General features: G+C 43.0%; 1 protein-coding gene across 11 annotated transcripts in view; it reads right to left on the minus strand.

The window, feature by feature from the left end:
• LOC105280521 (nesprin-1) overlaps window positions 1-19355 on the minus strand; it is a 92841-nt gene that overhangs the window by 59926 nt on the left and 13560 nt on the right. For 8 of the 11 annotated variants that reach the window (XM_026974430.1, XM_026974429.1, XM_026974432.1 and 5 more), the window contains 12 exons: window positions 16180-17227; window positions 10507-16050; window positions 10097-10385; window positions 8239-8758; window positions 7699-8147; window positions 7372-7567; window positions 6817-6891; window positions 5760-5912; window positions 3429-5676; window positions 1989-3300; window positions 776-1139; window positions 88-696 (listed from right to left, as the gene is read on the minus strand). In XM_026974430.1, the coding sequence (XP_026830231.1) occupies window positions 88-696; window positions 776-1139; window positions 1989-3300; window positions 3429-5676; window positions 5760-5912; window positions 6817-6891; window positions 7372-7567; window positions 7699-8147; window positions 8239-8758; window positions 10097-10385; window positions 10507-16050; window positions 16180-17227 (12807 nt within the window). The remainder of the gene's footprint in view (window positions 1-87; window positions 697-775; window positions 1140-1988; window positions 3301-3428; window positions 5677-5759; window positions 5913-6816; window positions 6892-7371; window positions 7568-7698; window positions 8148-8238; window positions 8759-10096; window positions 10386-10506; window positions 16051-16179; window positions 17228-19355) is intronic. The other 3 variants (XM_026974433.1, XM_026974434.1, XM_026974438.1) reach the window with 1 other exon arrangement.

The raw sequence follows: 19355 nt of genomic DNA on the forward strand, positions 1-19355 counted from the left end.
GGAACAAAATGAGCAGAATTAATTCTAATTCGTATTTTTATTTATTGCGCATTTGTTGCTAAAAAGTTAAGAGCAAGTTCTACTTACACGAATCTTTTCGGAAATGAGTTTCTTCACGTCGTCGTACTTGTTGATGGTCGATTCGTAAGGAGTTTTTGATATGCTGGGATTTTCAGTGAGACGAGTCTTCAAACGATCTACCGTCTCGCCGTGGCCATGGATGTCTCTTTGCAGAATCTTATATTTTTCCAATAAAGCACGCTTTTCGCTGAGATCGTTTCTGAACGCGTCTCCTGGTTTTACCTTGCTCTCTACTTCCTCCAACCAATCCGAGACAAGTCGGTGAATCTTGTTGAGTTCCTCTAATGTACTTGCTCTTGCTGCGAGTTTCTGCCTGACATCCTCAACGTCGGCCAACAATTTATCGAATTCACTCTTTAAGTTTTCAGTGTCTTCTTGAATCTTTGCCGCGCCATTTTGTTCCGTATTCATGATGACTTTCTCTTTCAGTTCTAAAGCGTAACGTAACTTGTTCTGCCCTTGTTCCAATGACTGCCGAATGGCTTTACATGTATGTAGCTTATTGTTAACTTCGGTCAATGTGCTAGGAATGTCCTTACACTCGCACAATTTATCTCGCGTACGCTCAATCCAATCCTGGCATTCTTGATACAAAGTATTGTGTTGTTGATGCTCCTAATTAATATTTTATAGAATTAATAAAATAAAGTATGTATGCTAATGTATGTAATATGTACAATCAACAAATAATTACCTGATAATGCAATTCCAATCGCCGCATTATTTCCTTAGCGAGAGATAAAAGCGCGTTATACTTGGTAGTGAGCTGCGTTATGGCATTAGAAATCCGCGTATCGGCACACGTTTCCAACAACATTTGAGCTTTCATGTTCAAACGATCTAGTTCTTTTTGCCAGTCAAAGAGTGTTTGTAAATGAACTTGGAATTGTTCGAGGACGTTTTTCTTCTCTTCCAAGCTATCTTGCAACTTGTTAAATGTCTGCACTAGCTGCTCAGTTTGTGTGAGCCATTCTGTAGCCTCGGAGAACTGATCTTCATATTCGGTCCACTTCACTATACCGACCTCGAGCAAACTCTTCGTGTTATTCAATGAGTCTCTGTATTAAATCACGAAACGCACATGAAAAGTATATAATAAAAAAAAGACAGTACTTTCTTAATTACGGATAATAAATCAATGCACTACAAAGTACAACGAATTTAATTTTCCGATATATATTTTGCGATATACAGGGTGTCCCGGGTTTTAACCGACAAACTGCGGGAGCATATTCTACTAGTGGAAATAAGAAAAAATTCTTATATCGAGTTTGCTTAGAAATGCTTTATTACAAAGTTATAAACCAATATTGAAAAGGAATATGAGATAAGTAACAACGGAACATAGTGTAGAATTTGCAAGGTCGAAGATGTTTATGTTACGTGTATTCACATGTATTCATGTTCACTATTACTATCAGAATGCCAAAAGTGTTTTCAAATGAGGAATACACCGATATTCATTTCGTGTACGGATTCTGTGACGGAAATGCACGAGCTGCCGTACGAGAGTATCGACGTAGATTTCCTAACAGGAGAGTACCAGATAGATTTAAAGCAACGAATTACTAATTCAGTTACTGAGATGCAACCAAATTTTCAGGAATGTCGTACCGTAACAAATTCTGTACTACGTCGATGTCTAGCTTGTATCGATGCGCAAGGACAACATTTTGAAATGCGTCGCTAAATCATTGCGTAGATAATTTTTATTTTTGTGAAAAAATCCGTTGTTACTTGTCTCATATTTCTTTTCAATATTGGTTTATAACTTTGTAATAAAGCATTTCTAAGCAAACTCGATATAAGAATTTTTTCTTATTTCCACTAGTAGAATATGCTCGCGCAGTTTGTCGGTTAAAACCCGGGACACCCTGTATATTTAAAATTTAGATTTGAGTACTCACACATAGTTATCATATTCTTCCTGTAATAGCGCCACTTCCTCCTCGATTATCTCCTTGTCTTCGGCATCTGCGATCTGACAAGCGGCGTTACCTTGTTCCAAAGCCTTCTCCAGCTTTTTCTGGCCCTCGGGCAATTCGCTTTGCAAAACTTTCAGTTGCGTGATTTTACTGGCCAAAGATTCTTTATCTCCTGTAGGCTCCGAACACTTGCCAAGCCTCTCTTTCGCCGCTCGTATCCACTGAACGAATTCGTTGCCGCTATCAATGAATGCTTGATGCTGTTCGACAGTCTCCTTCTGCTTCGCGTACAACTCTCGAGCGTGCTTACTCAGAGTTTCGTACTTGATCGAGATCTCCGTGGCCGGCGTCGCCTGTTGCAAGTCTTCAGCCTTCGTGGTAACTGACTGTATCATGGGTTCGAACGCCACAATATCCTGAACGATGCTGTTCGTTTGTCGCAGATTCGCTTTCCTTTCTCCGATCGCCAGAGAGCTTAAGCCGGCTAGGCCTTTCCGAGCTTTGGAGACCTTCTGCTCGCATACCTGCTGCAGCTTGGCCTCACGATCGTTGATCCATTGTTGCAGCTGCGAGTATGACGAACTGTAGTCTGCCCACTGCAACAGACTCGTCTCGAGATGTACCTTCGTGGTCGAAATTTTCTTCACCAACCGCTCCCAATCGTTCTGGATCTCTTTCAACTGGGCGTTGATCTCCTCACGGCCATCCGATCGCGTGTTTCTCATGACTTTTTCGCCGCAGTTCACAGTCAGATGTACTAGATTCTGACCTTCCTCGCGTTTCCTTAACAGTTCCTGGATTTTGTCGAGTCTACTCTGCAATTCCTCACGACTGCTGCTCGACACCGCTTCCGTTCCTTGGCGTATGATTTGCTTGGCGTTATTGATCCAGTCGCGGGCTTTCTCAAGATTGCTCTCGTATTCTCGGTGCTGAGCAAAATTGGTCTCGACCTTGTTCAATACATCCTTCGCGAGATTCACTTGCACCTGATAACGCGAATTCAAATGTCGCAGCTGATTGTTAACATAAGTGTCCAAGTGAGAGGACAATAAACCAGCAGCTGTTTTGTTGAATTTATCAATTTGCTCTTGGCCCTTCATCAGATTATCGAGTAAATCTTTTACTTCTTGCACCTGCTTTTGTTTTTCTTTCAAATTCGGTAAAAGAGCATTTTTCTGAGCTTTAATAAGAATATCGAATTGCTGCAACCAGTCACTGAGTCTTTCATACTCGTCCTTGTAATCGCGCCATTGACTTACAGTAGCCTCCAACTGATTCTTCTGCTGTTGAATTTCTGCAATAAAATACAAATTTAGTAATTAACATTACGGAAAACTATAATATAAATATTTATTTTCGTGACAGAGTAACCAATAATTTTTTGTATTTCTTTCTAAATTTTCTTACTTAAATAATCTTTACCTTTAAATAATCCTTCGAAACTTTCTGTGAGCGCTCGTATTTCATTTCTGATGACTTCCTGCCCAGCGGGACTAGTGCTGGCGCAAACAACTTCTCCGGTATGCTGCAAATGCTCTACCAGCAGTTCGCCTTGAGCTTTCTTGTTCAACAAACTTTCGAGCGGCACCACTGCGTTCTCAATCGCTAACTTATCACTGAGTGATCTCTGTTTCATAGACGGTATCTTCTCGCGAGCCCGGCTAAGCCAGCCAATGAGATCATCATGAGCTTCTTTATAAACACGATGATCCTTGTACTGTTCTTCTCGCTCGGCCAGTAAGGATTTGATCTTCTCAAAAAGTTCATCAAACTTATTGAGTATGTCCTGAGCCTGCGAGGCAGCCAATCCTTGCTGACCGCTCGCAATCATCTCTGCAACTTTGCGCTTCAGACTGTCGACCTCGATATTTTCGCAACGGACTTTTTCCTCAAGCGCTTTAATTCGTTCCAGTTGACTCCTCTTCTCCGACATCGTCGTCTGAAACTGCGAGATCTCGTCGATCGACGTCTGCATATACTCCACCGTTTTATTGATAGACTGTATTTGCTCCAGCAAACCCGCCCACTTGTTTATCGAATCATCCAAGTTTGTCTTGGTCTCCAGCATTTTTGACGCCAAAGCGCTCCACTGTTCCTGAAGTTTTGCTAAAGCGTCGTTGATCGTTTGGTGACCAGCCGGAGCTGTGTTCGCTAGAACGGCCTGAGCCAGCTCAACGATACTCTGAACTTTCGCGAAACCGTCCTCTTTATACAACAGTAGGTCTTGCACGATGTCCATCTTTTGCTCGAGGTCTTTCTGCGAGGATGCGCTCAAGTCAGAACAATACGCTAGCTTGTTCCTGATGTCTTCCACCCACGTGGTGCACTCTGCCAATTGATTATCGAAGTCCTGATGTGTGCCAACGTACTGATGCCAACGATTGTTGAGATCCTTGACTTTGCTGGAGATTTGCTGGTATTTGATGCTCAGTTCCGATATGTAAGAAGTGCGAGAAGTGACGTTCTTATGAAGCTGCTGAGCACGCTCGGTAACGGCATCAATTTCCAACTCCTTGGCGCGAACCTCACCTTGAAGAGCACGCAGTTTCTCGAGCTGATTCTTCTTCTCTGCCAAAGTGGGCTTGAGATCGACGGCGTGCAACTTCGTGTCAGTGTCTCTCATCCAAGCGAGGCATCTCTCCTTCGACGTCTCGAACTCGCTCCATTGCTGAAGTTTGTTCTCCAACGCCTCGATGGTAGATTTGACGGCCGAGATCAAGCCTTCCCACTCTTGCTGCGAGGAATCGATCTGCGATCGGATATTTATCTGCCCTGATTCCAGAGTCCCGGGTATCACCTTTTCACCCAGCGATCTGATTTGCTGCACTCGCGGCTCATCTTCCGGCAAACTGTGCAACAAATTCTTTAGACGATCCAGATTTGTGTGCAACGACACCCTCTCCAGTTCCACATCACCCCAAAGACTCACGGCATTATGTGTGGCATCCAACCATTCGTGCGTGTCTAGCACCGCCTTGCTGTACTGCTGATGATCGCTCACTATTCCTTCGTATCGCTCTACAAATCTCGTCGCGCGTTTCAACAGCACGTTGTACCTGTTTGTTAAATCATTTAGTGTTTGGTCGATCTTGTCGGTGCGATCGGGTAGATTATCTGCTTTGTCTCGTAGATCTAGTAGATCTTGTTGATGCGCTTGAGCGTCGTGCAAGATAGTGCGGTAGATCTGCAACTGAGCGCGTTTCTCATCCAGGGTAGTCTTTAATTCAATCTCTGGCTTCAATTGGGTTTCCGCGGTCTTCAGCCAATTCTCGAAGGCCTCGCTGCACTCGTCAAAGCCGGACCACCGCGAAATCTTCGCTTGCATATCGCGTTCGGTTGAGGTGACGCTATCGTAAAGTTCTTCGAACGCCTGCTGAAGATCCAGCAGTTGTTGTCGAATGATCTCTCGGCCTTCCACACCGGTCGTGGGATACAATCGTTCTCCAGCTTCGACGGTGCTGTTTATCAGAAGCGTGGCCGAGGACTGGCGGGACAAGAGTTCCTTTAGAGTGTCGACGTTTGAGATCAGCTCCTGACGAGTACCACTGGCATTCTCCTTGGTAGATTGATAGCGTGTTCTGGTGTTTGCTAGCCACTCAGAACATTGTTTGTAACGATCTAAGTAGCTGGCGTGATCCATGACTGCTTGCTCGCACTTCTTTACGAGTTCCTGGATAAAATACATGGCAATATTTATATGAAAAAGAGCTATATGCATGTATTGAAATTTTGTAAAAGTATTAGTATGCTTACCTTGGCAGTTGCTTGAATTGATTGGAAACGTGACGTGACTTGCTGAACGCTGGCAGAAAATCTGGTTTCGCCGCTGATCTGCATCAGCTCCGACGAATCGTCGCTCATCTTATCGAACTCAGCTTCGTTTTGCCGGAGATTCACAATTAGTGACTGCAAAAGATCACTTTTAGCATTCGATTACGACTGACGAGTGAGATTCGCGAAGAGTTGTTCCGGGCAATTTATGCGAAAAGAAGAAGTAGAAAATTCTTTCTTCCTGCGTGAGCGAGCAGAAGCCTGCCTAAGTAATGGTTAGACTATCGTTATATTGAAGTGTTAAACGAAGAAAAATGCGTTAAGTATGATAAAATAAATAAATAATTATTTATAGCATTATGAAATGCTTAGCGCCAATAGTGATATTCGTATGGCGATAAAACAATCTGACTTTAATGCTCCATCCAGATATATTAGGCTCGTTCGTCCCGCCCGATATAAATCTCAGCGCCAAAGAAGCTCTACTTCCATTCGTGCAGCAACAAACAGAACTCCTTTACTGCGAGTTTTGAAGCTGAAAGCGCAGTTTGACTTACTAAACATAAATCGATAGGCCGCCAAAAATTTATTAACAGAGATTTGCAGAAATAAATCATTATTTAGCATTATGAAATGTTTAGCGCCAATAGTGATATTTGTATGGCGATAAAGTAAAAAATCTGACTTTTCACATTTTATTTCAGTCCAATATTGATTAATGAGATCGAAAACATTTTTATTCAATAGTGAATGGATTGCCATATTTCGTATCACTAATCGCGCGTGTGGTTTCAGCGCTTGTATTATAAAATCGCAAAACGAAGCGTTGGCATCCTTCACCTGTGCTCTGTCAAAAGCTATGAAAGCTGAAAGATTACACGAGAAAAGAGCAATCGATATTAATATATCGATCGATATATACATTGAAGATATGTGATATCCTAGTAAAGCTGTTGCAATCATCTGCCTCTCTCGCAATCTCGCCTTTTTACAAATTTTAATATTCGTAACGTTCGCACATATGTTATCACTCTCTTACTTGTTCGAGGTGATCACCAAGCGCAACCAGTTCTGTGACATCCGTGTTCCGCGAGTCGGCGACCTTTTGCAGTTCCTAGGAAATTTTATTATGTACAATCATTGCACAGCACGAAATAATTACGCTCTAGGATTGGAGATAAAAGTTTGCGCAGACGGGGCGAGTTTCCTTCTCTCTTTTTCGTTGACTCGAAAATACTCGCATGATCTATCGTATGTGTAGCATAAAAATAAAATATGGCATTAACACAAGATCTATATAAATTAACACAAGATCTATATAAACCATATAAAAGATGTCAGTAAAGTGCAGTTTGGAAAACAGCTACGTCTAATCGAAATTAAAACTGAGAACATTCGAAATATGCACACTTCGAGTGATGTTACTGTCTCATATCGGTGAGAACATTTCTGTAAGGGATAAACACAAGCGCTCTTTATATATTATAATATCGATACTTGTTAAGTGGAACATTTCATCGGATTCATGTGGATAAAGCCAAAAGAAAACTGCATTTCTACGATGCAAACGTTGTTACGTCCGCTTCGAACTTACTTGATATTTCTCAAGCTGCTCCTGCTTTTCCTCCAAAGTGTTCTTTAGACAATAATTTTTCAGTGATGTTTCGGCGTCGGTGAGCCAAGCCAGCAAACGTTCCAACGAATTTTCGTATTCGCTCCATTGCTGTATCCTTTCTTCGATGCAACGTATCACATCGCTTACCGCTGTAGCGAATTTTTTATTCTCGAATCTGAAAATAAATCATCCGATATATGTCCATTCATTCAGTTGACAGTGAAATACTTTATGTTTTCTGTTAAAATATACAATAAACTTTATACAATAGTTTGTCATTTTTTATTTTCTTGGTGAAATGCTTACTTGAGATTGGCCAAGTCTCTCTCCATAGATTCTTGCGATCTAGGCGGTAAAGTGCGCGCGCTTTGCGCCACGTGTTCTCCAAGCACGTTCAGCTTTATTTCACCCTCGCTTTGGCTGTCCTGAATCTCTATGACTTTAGCTAATCTCGCTTGAAGAGCAGCCTTGTTTCCCGTATAATCGCTATAATTTGTCAAATGTTCCCATTGACGCTTTTGATAATCTTGATAAGCTTTCTGGAGATCGTGGAATTGCTGGAAAATGTCGAGCAATGTTTCCAAGCCAGATATTCCTTTCTGGGACGTGTCTACGAGCTTTTCGTATCTCTTCGATACCGAAAGGACCTTCTCGTGAACGTCGGATGGGGTTTGAGCGACTTGAACCAAAGCATTGGCTTTTTCCGAAATTCCCTCGATGATGCGCTTATGAGCCAAGATCTCTTGATGCAACGTCTGCAATAAAGTATTCGAGAACATATATAATCGGAATAATTACTATCTTCCTATTTTACGAAAAATGATAAAGAAGAACACTGGTACGGACCTTCAATTTGAGTAATCTCGATCTTATCTCCTGCAAGGAAGACCACACGGTCGAAGAATCTTGCTTAACCGCGCGTTCCATCGTGTCTAGCCAACCAAGAATTTGTTGCAAGGTTTCTTGGTAACTGGACCATTGCAGGGACTGAGCGTCCTGCTTCTTCTGTTGTTCGGTAATGCCTTCGGCCAAACGGTCCCATCGTTCGCGAGCGTGTCGCAACTCCTGTCTGATCACTTCGCGTCCTTGCGCGGAAGTGTCCGGGAGAATTCTCTCTCCGAGCGACGTTAAGCTGGCCAAGCGATGTTCCGCTTGTTCTTTCTCAGTTAATAAGACTTGCAAACGCGAATTCCGTGCCTCAAGATCACCGCCAATCTCATCTTTCTTCAAGGCAGCCAGGTTTTGCTCGAGTGGAGTAAGCCAAGCATCAATAGCCTTCAACTTCTCTTCGTAGGCTCGATGGTCATCGACAATGCTTTGGCATCGGTTTATCACTTCCTTGCTCAGCACGTGTAACAGCTGATATCTAAATATTTAAACAGAAACATTGATTTTGAGGAATTGTTTTTAAACACAAAAATGTAAATTTAAAGATACTAGTACAACACAGGCGCGCGCTATGCGCGCGCTCTTTTATTTTTCAATATTAATAATGTTTTCGAATAATAATATTCATCTATTATTTATTATATGCACAATTATCACACTCTATCAAAATGTTAACCTCCACGCGAAGACATTTAACACGGATTTTTAAGAGTGGATTTGGCATATTGCCTAGAGTTCTCGATGATTTAAAATTCGTTAAATCAATAAATGAAAAAGTTCTAGCCCTAAAATTTTTTCTTTTTCCGAGGAGTTCTGGGGCATCTATATTATTATTTGGCATATTGCCTAGAGTTCTCGATGATTCAAAATTCGTTAAATCAATAAATGAAAAAGTTCTAGCCATTAAAATGTTTTTCTTTTTCCGAGGAGTTCTGGGGCATCTATATTATTATTTGGCATATTGCCTAGAGTTCTCGATGATTCAAAATTCGTTAAATCAATAAATGAAAAAGTTCTAGCCATTAAAATGTTTTTCTTTTTCCGAGGAGTTCTGGGGTATCTATATTATTTGGCATATTGCCTAGAGTTCTCGATGATTTAAAATTCGTTAAATCAATAAATGAAAAAGTTCTAGCCATTAAAATTTTTTTCTTTTTCCGAGGAGTTCTGGGGTATCTATATTATTTGGCATATTGCCTAGAGTTCTCGATGATTTAAAATTCGTTAAATCAATAAATGAAAAAGTTCTAGCCATTAAAATTTTTTTCTTTTTCCGAGGAGTTCTGGGGCATCTATATTATTATTTGGCATATTGCCTAGAGTTCTCGATGATTCAAAATTCGTTAAATCAATAAATGAAAAAGTTCTAGCCCTAAAAATTTTTTCTTTTTCCGAGGAGTTCTGGGATATTTATATTGTTACCAGTACAACACAGGCGCGCGCTATTTTATTTTTCAATATTAATAATGTTTTCGAATAATAATATTCATCTATTATTTATTATATACACAATTATCACACTCTACCAAATTTTTAACCTCCACGCGAAGACAGCCGCGCGATGGTAATTTAAACTGAACATAACGCACAACGTGAATCGAGATAACCAATCAGCGTCGCGGAAAAGAGGCAACAATGATTTCGATTTGATTTAACACGGTTTTTTAAAGAGTGGATTATTTTGCATTAATACCGCAATAATCGCGGTCCCATCTGATTTGACAGATCTCGCGTATTGCGTTGCGACAGAGTTTTATTGAAGATGGATATAACGGTTGTGACCTGAAAATAGCAGTCTCAAAATAATTTAACGCACCTGTTGCTGACTTGGGAAATCAGTGGCTTGATACGTTCGATACCACTCGCGTGCAGCAAACTGTGCGATTTATCCACAAATTCGTCTATCTCTCGCTCTTGTCGCGCGATAATCTCGCGTTTCTCCTTAAATGCGCGAAGCCGCGCTTCCTTATCCTTTAACGTCGGCTGAAGTTGCTGGTCGCGGAATGCCGCCTCCATGGAACGGAACCATTTCGTATGGGCTTCCAGCTGGTCCTCAAAGTTCTGCCATCTTTCCAAAGCCGTTCGCTGTCGCTCTTCTACGGATTCTGAAAGTTGTATTTGAAAGAAATACGATAAATAGGAGGATTAAATGTAACTTTTACGAACGAAATTTCTCCATATCATTTTTCAAGTACGAAATATTGTTTGCAATATGTTATACATTACCGATTTCGCTCAGGAATTGTTGCAGATTATTCTCCAAAGTAGTCACTTCCTTATTGATAACTTCTCGACCCTTAGGCGCGGTGCTGTTAGCCACTGCCTCACTGAGTTCCTTCAATCTTGCAAGATGTTCCGCTCCTTGCGCTTGGCCGTCTTTCAATACTGCCAAACTTGTCAATCGACGAGAGATGTCCGATCGTTCACCAGTCATGTCGTTGCATTCGGCCAGCTTCTCGCGTTCCCCGTGCAACCAATCGGCGAAAAATTTGCACTGAAGATTGAAACGATGATGTTTCTCGCAACAGTCCTCCAGATTCTCCAGCAAATCTCGCGACTTCGCGACGATGTTTTGGAAGAGTTGCTTGATGGACTGCAGATAGACGTTCAGGGAGAGATCTTTGGTCTGCTCGACTAACTGTTGCGCTTTGTCGCAAACCGCCTCCACCAACGTTTGATGCGACATGATCTCTTGATGCATGATTTTATGATTCTGCAATTGCGCGCGTTTCTCCTCCAATGAGGACTTCAACTCCGTGTGCTGATGCATCGCGCGCTCGACATCCCGCAGCCAAGCTGTCAATTGTTCTTGAGACAACGAAAATTCGGCAAACTGCATCAAACACTGATCCAACTTCCGCGTCGAGTTCTGCAGGTCTTCGGAAAAGCCGTCCCACATGCCGCGTAAGTTCCTTAGCTGCTGTCTGATTATTTCTCTGCCATCCGGCGAAGTGTGCGCGTAGAGTTTCTCGCCAAGATCAATAACGGACTCGAAGCGAGCGTTCTCGCGCGTTCTGACGTCACCGAGATCCCTGATTTTCTTCTGCCTGCTTTGCAGCACCGCTAAATCGCCGACGATCTCGCTGTACTTCTTCAATTCGCTCTGCACTTCGGTGATCCAATCCAAGAATTGATTGTATTTCTCATTGAACAGGTTGTGCTCCTTCGCGTATTGCTCGTACCTTGCCGCAGCCTCCTTCGCCTGGTTCCTGACCGCTTGATATTTCGTAGCCTGACGAGACACTCTCGTGGCCAAATCAGAGTCTGCTTCTACGCTTTGACTCTTCTCGATCGCGGTGTTCAACTCCGCGCCCTTCGCCACGATAGTCTCTTCAAGAGCTTTCAGCTTTTGCAAGTGCGCGCGTTTCGTTTCCTCGGTACTCTTCAAGCTTTGATCCTTTACTTGCGCTTCGATCTGTTTGAGCCAGGATTCCAAACGTTCCACCACTCTCTCGAACTCGGACCATCGATCGAACAATCGATTCAGTTTATCTCTGCTCGCGATGCATCGTTGAAGGAAGTCCTCCCATATCTTCTTCTGTTGCTCGAATCCTTTCAGCAACGCGGGATGGCCAGCTATCGAGGTTTGCTCCAGAATGATGTTTAATTGCTGATTACAGTCGGCTAAGATCTTATCGCCCTCGGTTTTATGTTGCAACACATTTTCGATCGAGGAAATCTTAGATTTGGCCGTGTCTCGATCTATCGAGAGATCCTCGCTGATGGATGCCGCTTCGTTTATCATCGTGTTGATCCAATCTCGCGTCTTCTCGAATGTCTGAAGGTAAGCTTCGTGATTGGCAACGTGCTTCTCCGCCACATTAATCCTATCTTCCACGTCTTCCGACAGCTTTTCGTGTGCTTCAATCACGCTGTTGAGCATCTCGGCAGCCTCGTCGTCCGGCGCTGCTCCGAGTCTGTCCTGAAGCTGTTGCAGGATCTTTCGGTGAACACCGACGTCCTGTGCGATGGCTTTGTACAAATGCAAGGCGAGTTTCTTCTCTTGCAGCGTCGGTAGTAGATCCTGTTTGTCACCTAGCTTCTTCCGTGCCTCCATTACCCATCGCTTCACCTGGGAGTACTTGTCCTCGAACGAGGACCGATGCATCATGTCACTTTCGATCTTCTTGTAGATCACATTTGCGCGATCGGCCAGAGCTTCCACGCGATTACGTAAGTTTCTTAATTCGCCTCTGATAATCTCCCTGTAATCCGGTGTTATCCTCGCGAAAAGAGCTTCGCCCGTCTCCGCCGTTCGATTCGAGATAGCTTGTCCAGTCTCGCGTTCCTCCGCGAACGCCTTTAGTTCCTTTAGTCGGCTCTGGTAGAAAGTCATTGGCTTGGCACCACTGACCTCGCCAAAGGTCTTCAGCTTTTGCTCTGCGTTTTGCAGCCACGATTCCAACTCTTTCACATTGGCGACGTATTGGCCTCTGATTTGTTTCAGTTCTCTAAGCTTGTCTAGATGCTGAGCCAAGGATTTGAGTACCGAGCGATAACGTGTGTTCAAGTGTCCCACGTATTGAGCCACGCGGGAATCCGGACTGACTTTGGTAATTTCCTCGCCGAGTGCCATCAGGTCTTTCATTTCGCTCTCGCGTCCCTTGATCTCCCTTTCGAACCGCATTATCTCGGCGATTTTCGCATCAATCTCGTCCGGATTAAGAAGTGTCGTAGCCTCAATCCTGATTTTGTTCTCGTTCTCTTTAAGCCATGAAACAACGTTCTCTGATGTTAACTCATATCGTTGCCACAAGGCTATATTTTGCTCCAGCACGGACTTGATCTTTCGGCAACTGATCTTCAAGGACTCTAAATCGGCGACTACCTTGTCACGTTCGCTTCTAAGAGCAGAAGTCGTTTCGTTGCTCTCGACGGTTCCCAAGAGCTTCAATGAATTATCTGTGTCTACTTTTCTCGCCTCGCAATCGGCGATACCGGCCTCCACGTCGGCCAACGAAGCCATCTTAACTTCAAGATTGTAACGGTCGCTGCTCTGTTCAGGCTCGCACCAGGCCACCTTCTCCTTGTGAGTTGCCACCATCCGTTGCAGAGCGCCGAATTTCTCGTGATAGAGCTTCGTCAGGAAAGCCACCAACGTAGCGTTGACCTTATCAGCGTGACTGGTCACGCCGTCTTTGCGAAGTTGCAGTGCCTGCAGCTCCTTTGGCAAGCTGGACTTGGATACTGTTGGATATTCTGATGCCATATCCGTCAATCTCTCGTCAATCTCCGAAAGCGCGTAATCGCACTTTTCTAGTTCAGCCTTCAGCTCTTGACACTTATTGATTCTGTGCAGAATCTTAGTATTTTCGCCAGTTAGATCGTCGCATTTAATTATTTCCTCGCGGATCTTCGATATCATGTCGCTGCATTTTTTTAATTCTTGCCTGATACTCTTTTCCTTCTCATTGAAGGTCGACGTGAGCGATGCGAGCTTATCCGCGGCCTCTTTAACGAGCTTGAACTGATCATCCAGTAAATGATTGAGAGACTTTAAAGTTGGCATATCCGTGTCGTCGTTCAACTTTGTGAGCTGCTCGGTTTTTGTGGCGATACCTTGACGAAGTTGCTGATGCGTCGGTAATTCCTCGCGGTATCTGGTCAACCGTGCCTGTCCGTTTTCGGCATCGAACAAACGCTCGCAAGCCACAGTGAGCGCCTCGTTCGTGTCGCTCAACCATCTCGTGAGTTCGTACTTCGATTCTTCAATCTGTTTCCAGATAATGACCTGCGTTTCATAAATTTGAGTCCGATCAATTATCTCGCCGTAAATCTCGTGATATTTCTTCCGCGTGTCGGAAAGATCCGATTCGATCAGGCTAATCTTGAAGTTTGGCATTAGCGATGCTTCTTTCACCAATTGCTGTGCCTTAGTATCCATCTTGTCCAAAAACTGTTTGCCCTTCTTCAAAATCTCCGAAGCTCTCTTGTGCTTCTCCAGGGTTACGTTCGCCTGGGTGATGTCGGTTGACACGTCTTTTGTTGACTGGCAAAGATTCTTCGCTTCATCGATGAACTTGTTCAATTTCTCCTTAGCCTCCTGGTACTGCTTCCAATCGGCGTCCATCTCGGCGTATTTCTTTCTCTGTTCTCGCAGAAGCTCATTGACTTTCTCCCAGTTACCATCCACCGAAGAAACCACCACCTGGATATTAGTTATCGCTCGCTGATCCTCCTTCATCAAGTTGTCACCTTCTCGATGGAGGATTTCCTTCTCCGGTTCTCGTCTCTGATGATCTTCAATCAGATCGTCGATCTTTTCAATCGCCGGTGCAAGCTTCTCGCACGTGTCGACGGTGTAAGTAATGTCCTGCAGGCTCGTTTGAGTACTGACGATCTCTTCGGTGATCTTCTGCTGCAGTTTTCTGAAATTGTCCCACTTAGCACCGAGATTCTCCAATTTGTCGCGTTTCGCGGACAGCTCCATCTTCAATACCGACGCCTTGGACTCGAGATCGTTCAGCAATGTAGTCGCGGTAACCACTTTCTCTTGCTTGTCACGTACGTGTATTCCGAGAGTGCTATCCATCAATGGAACGTGCTCTTTCCAGGTATTAATTTTCGTATACACAGCTTGAAGTTCCGAGGAAAGCCTGTCGAGATCGGCGATGGTTGGTTTCCTGGCTTCGGCCTCGTATTTGCAGTGATTCAATTGCGCATTGGCGTCATTGTGCCAACTCAACAGCTCGATCCACTTTTCTAAACCTTTCTTCTTCTCTCGCAAATCGTCCTCGAGCGCCTTGTATTTCTTCGCTAAGGACGTATAAATCCCGTTTAACGCTTTGGCTTCCAACACGGAGCCGCGTGACGACAGCCGCTTTACCTCATCGTAGATCGCAGTGAACATCGGTTGCTTCTCGGAGTGTTCTTGAAGATGAGCGTGCACCGCTTGCAGATTCGTGTCGACGCTATCCACGTTCACGTCCCCGATTTCGTTGATGTCGGACTTCAGTCTTGTCATCCAGTTCTCGAAGTCGGTAATCTTCATTTGGAACTCCTGGCGCGCTAGCAACGAATCGGAGACGAGATTAATGTGATGTCGCACTGTGTCCGCAAGCTTGCTGACTCTGCTCTTCATCTCGGCGACGCGAGCCTTCAACGCGGAAGCACCGTCTAACGATAAACCGTGACTGATGTGATCGGAAACTTGGGTCAGCGATATTAATTGAGCCTGATGATCGGATATGCTCTTGTTGAATTCCTTCAAATGCGCCAGTTCTTTTTCCAGCTTCGCTGCCTCGGGCGTCTGTACATTGGGTTCCTTAAGAGCTTCTCTCTCGCTGTTCTCCAGCCACTCGTTGAGTTCCTTGGCCTCCGACTCGAAGGCATTCCATGAGGAGACTAATTTATCCAGCTTGGTCGTCGTCTGCGCTGCCACGTCGTGGACTGCGTTCCAACGCGTGTGCACGGCATCGACCTCGTCAGGTGCCACTGTCCTTCCGGTTATCTGGTGGCTGATTGTCGACAGACTCTGAACTTTTGGGAGATGCTGCTGACACTCAATCTCGAAAAGCTTAGCCGACTCTAACATTTGCGTGGCTTGAGGTAGAGTGCTGGGTTTGCTACCCATCGTAGCTACCTGAGATTCCGCTTGCTCGATCCATGGCTTTATCTTTTGAATACCCTTCTCGTATTCTTTCCACGTGGCAAGATTTCGCGTAGCTAACTCACGTTGTGTCACGATGCTCTTATTCAATGATTCAACTGCCTTGTGAAGATTCTCGATGTCGCTGCGAAGTTGTTTCGCTGGTGCATCATCGTTGTCTTCTATATGCAAACAGCAAACGATAAAACGAATAAATGACTAGAAAATTATATCTAAAATAATAGAAATTAAAAAGTAAAATTTATAAGTTTATAAATTCTTGATAAGTAAACCAAAACTTTGATACATACCTTTCACGAGTTTCCGAGACTCATCCTCCAGAACGTTTAAAGTCGACACTTTCTCCTTTATTTCTTTCTGCAAGTTCTCCGTTTTACGAACTCTCTCCTCAGGTGAGGCAGTGGAATCCTCGATATCGGCAATTGATTGTGGCGCGGCTTGCTGAATCCAGGACCGTAGTTCCGTGAATTTCGATTGAAATTTGTTCCATCGGGTACTGTGTTCTTGAAGATAAACCACTTTATCGCGCACCACCTTCAGCGTGTGCTCCAGCTTCTTCTCGGTTTCTGTCACTTCCTTTTCCAAAATCTCTTTCGTGCTCGGCGGCGCGAGCGTCTGTGAGAGATTGCTATGCGTCTCTCGTAGCTTCCTCATCATTTCCTCGGCTGATTTTCTCAAATTCGCATTGAACTCTTGCTTCTTCTGCAAGTCGGAAGTCACTTGAGCGGCGTCGTAGTAACACGTGGACTCAATTTGTCGCAGTTCTCGTTCGGCTTGCTCAATTAATCTTAAAATCTCGTTCTTCTGGTCTTGGTAGATGTTCCAGAGCTTCTGCGAATCCTTTAGAGACTTCAGTGTTTCCATACTTTGACCGTATGTATCGTTCCAATTGGTTTCCAACTGCTGCACTTCTGATGAGACAAAAGGTGGCGCATGTTGGTCCTTTAGAAGATCTTTGCCACGTTGCAACATACTGACGATAGTCGCTCGCTGTTGCTCCAGTTGATTAAGACGAGATTCCTGATGAGCAACCGCGCTTTGTAGCTTTTCAGGAATTTCAGGCGTGACTTCGACTTTGGATTGTTCACGAACTTTGCGCAACAAAGTGCATACTTCGCGCACCTCCTTTCGATAAGTGTAACTCTTCGAGTAAATATCCGTCTTCGTCATTGTGATTTCAATCGTCGGTATTAAATTTTTATAACGCGTTATCAGTTGTTCCAAATTTTGTTGCGCCGTAAGTGCTTCGCGGTCTGAACGATTCAACGTTAGATTGTCGAGGGATTGTACCAGCCACTTCATCTCTTCACGCTTACTGTCAGCTTCGCGGCAGATTTTCTGTGAACAATCAAGATTATTCTGTAATCCTTGCACGTCTAGCTGAAGTATGTACATGTTAGTTATGATGATGCGGGCGAAACAGACTATATACAGGGTGTTTCCTAAGTAAGTAGACAAACTTAAGGAGGATATTCCTTGGCTTATTTTAAGAAGAAAAGGTCATATAAACATATGTCCTAAACTGCTTTGTTTTCCAAAAAAAAGTACATCACTGTTTTCGTTCACTTTTCGTTTATTATAGAACAGTTTGTGTTATTGCAAATGAAACAAATGAAAAACAATAGTAACCAAAAAGAAAAATTATAACGAAAAAGAAAACAGTAACTAAAAAGAAAAATAATAACATCACAGTAACTGCTGAAAATGTCCACCTGCAGCCATGATACACGCCTCAACTCTCCTTTCCATTGATTGACGTACACGCTCGAAAATACCTGGAGTGTTACGTATTCTTTCACATCCATCTATTATGCGATTTCTGAGATCTTCTTCATTTTGAATAGGTGTAGCGTAAACTAAAGATTTTTTAAGCTGTCCCCATAGAAAAAAATCTACTGGATTTAAGTCTGGGGATCTTGCAGGCCATAAATGGTTTGGTCTTTGAGTACCTCGACCGATCCATCGATTGGCAAACTTCCTGTTCAAAAATTGACGAACTGCTAAGCTAAAGTGGGGTGGAGCGCCATCATGCATAAACCACATTCTATTTCTGAGCATGAGTGGAATATCTTCCAAAGGTAGCTCATCTTCAAGAAAATATAGATACGAAGCACCGTTAAGTCTCAAGGGAAGAAAGACAGGACCAATCAAAAAATCACCAATAATTCCCACCCATACATTAAATGCAAATTGAACCTGAAAGTGAGATTCTAATATTGCATGTGGGTTTTCATCACACCAAAGATGGTTATTATGGAAATTTACGATAGCGTTTCTCGAGAAATTAGCCACCATCCCCACTCCATCCCCACCGCTGTTGACTCGTACTGCGAAAGCACGCTATCCGAAAAGTGAACGAAAACAGTGATGTACTTTCTTTGGAAAACAAAGCAGTTTAGGACATATGTTTATATGACCTTTTCTTCTTAAAATAAGCCAAGGAATATCCTCCTTAAGTTTGTCTACTTACTTAGGAAACACCCTGTATAATAATATTATACAGGGTGAGACACCTAAAACAGGCCACCTGAATATCTCGACTGTTATTGGTGATAGAAAAAAATGTGTCAGACCAAACTTGCATGGTTTCGAGGGACACATAATTTGTTCTAAATAGTTTTTTATTAGGTGGACGCGTAGAGGTCATATGAAGGTCAACTTCGTTTTTTTAAATGGTATGATATGTTTTTTTACGTATTATCTAGTAAAGCGTTTGAAGATGCGCACATTGGTCTACGGGTCAAAATCATTCAAGGTCACTGAAGGCCAACTGCAAGGGAAACTAATTTACTTTATATTGCCTAGAGTTCTCTGCTATTAAAAATACTGTAAACTCAGAAATGAAAAAGTTCTCGAGTTTAAAATTTTTTCTAGCCGTTAGAAATTTTTTCTTTTTCCGCGAAGTTCTGAGTTGTTGTTATCATTATTTTTTATATTACCTAGAGTTCTCTGCTATTGAAAATACCGTAAATTCAGAAATAAAAAAGTTCTCGAGTTTAAAATTTTTTCTTCTCAGAGGAGTTCTGCGTTGATGATATCATTATTTTTTATATTGCCTATAGTTCTCTGCTATTGAAAATACCGTAAATTCAGAAATGAAAAAGTTCTCGAGTTAAAAATTTTTTTCTTCTCAGAGGAGTTCTGAGTTGATGATATCCTTATTTTTTATATTGCCTAGAGTTCTCTGCTATTGAAAATACCGTAAACTCAGAAATGAAAAAGTTCTAGCACTTAGAAATTTTAGCCTTCAGTGACCTTGAATGATTTTGACCCGTAGATCAATGTGCGCATCTTCAAACGCTCTACTAGATGGTACGTAAAAAAACATATCATACCATTTAAAAAAACAAAATTGACCTTCATATGACCTCTACGCGTCCACCTAATAAAAAACTATTTAGAACAAATTATGTGTCCCTCGAAACCATGCAAGTTTGGTCTGACACATTTTTTTCTATCACCAATA

Source organism: Ooceraea biroi, chromosome 12 (genome assembly GCF_003672135.1).
Source record: "Ooceraea biroi isolate clonal line C1 chromosome 12, Obir_v5.4, whole genome shotgun sequence".
Lineage (NCBI taxonomy): Eukaryota > Metazoa > Arthropoda > Insecta > Hymenoptera > Formicidae > Ooceraea > Ooceraea biroi.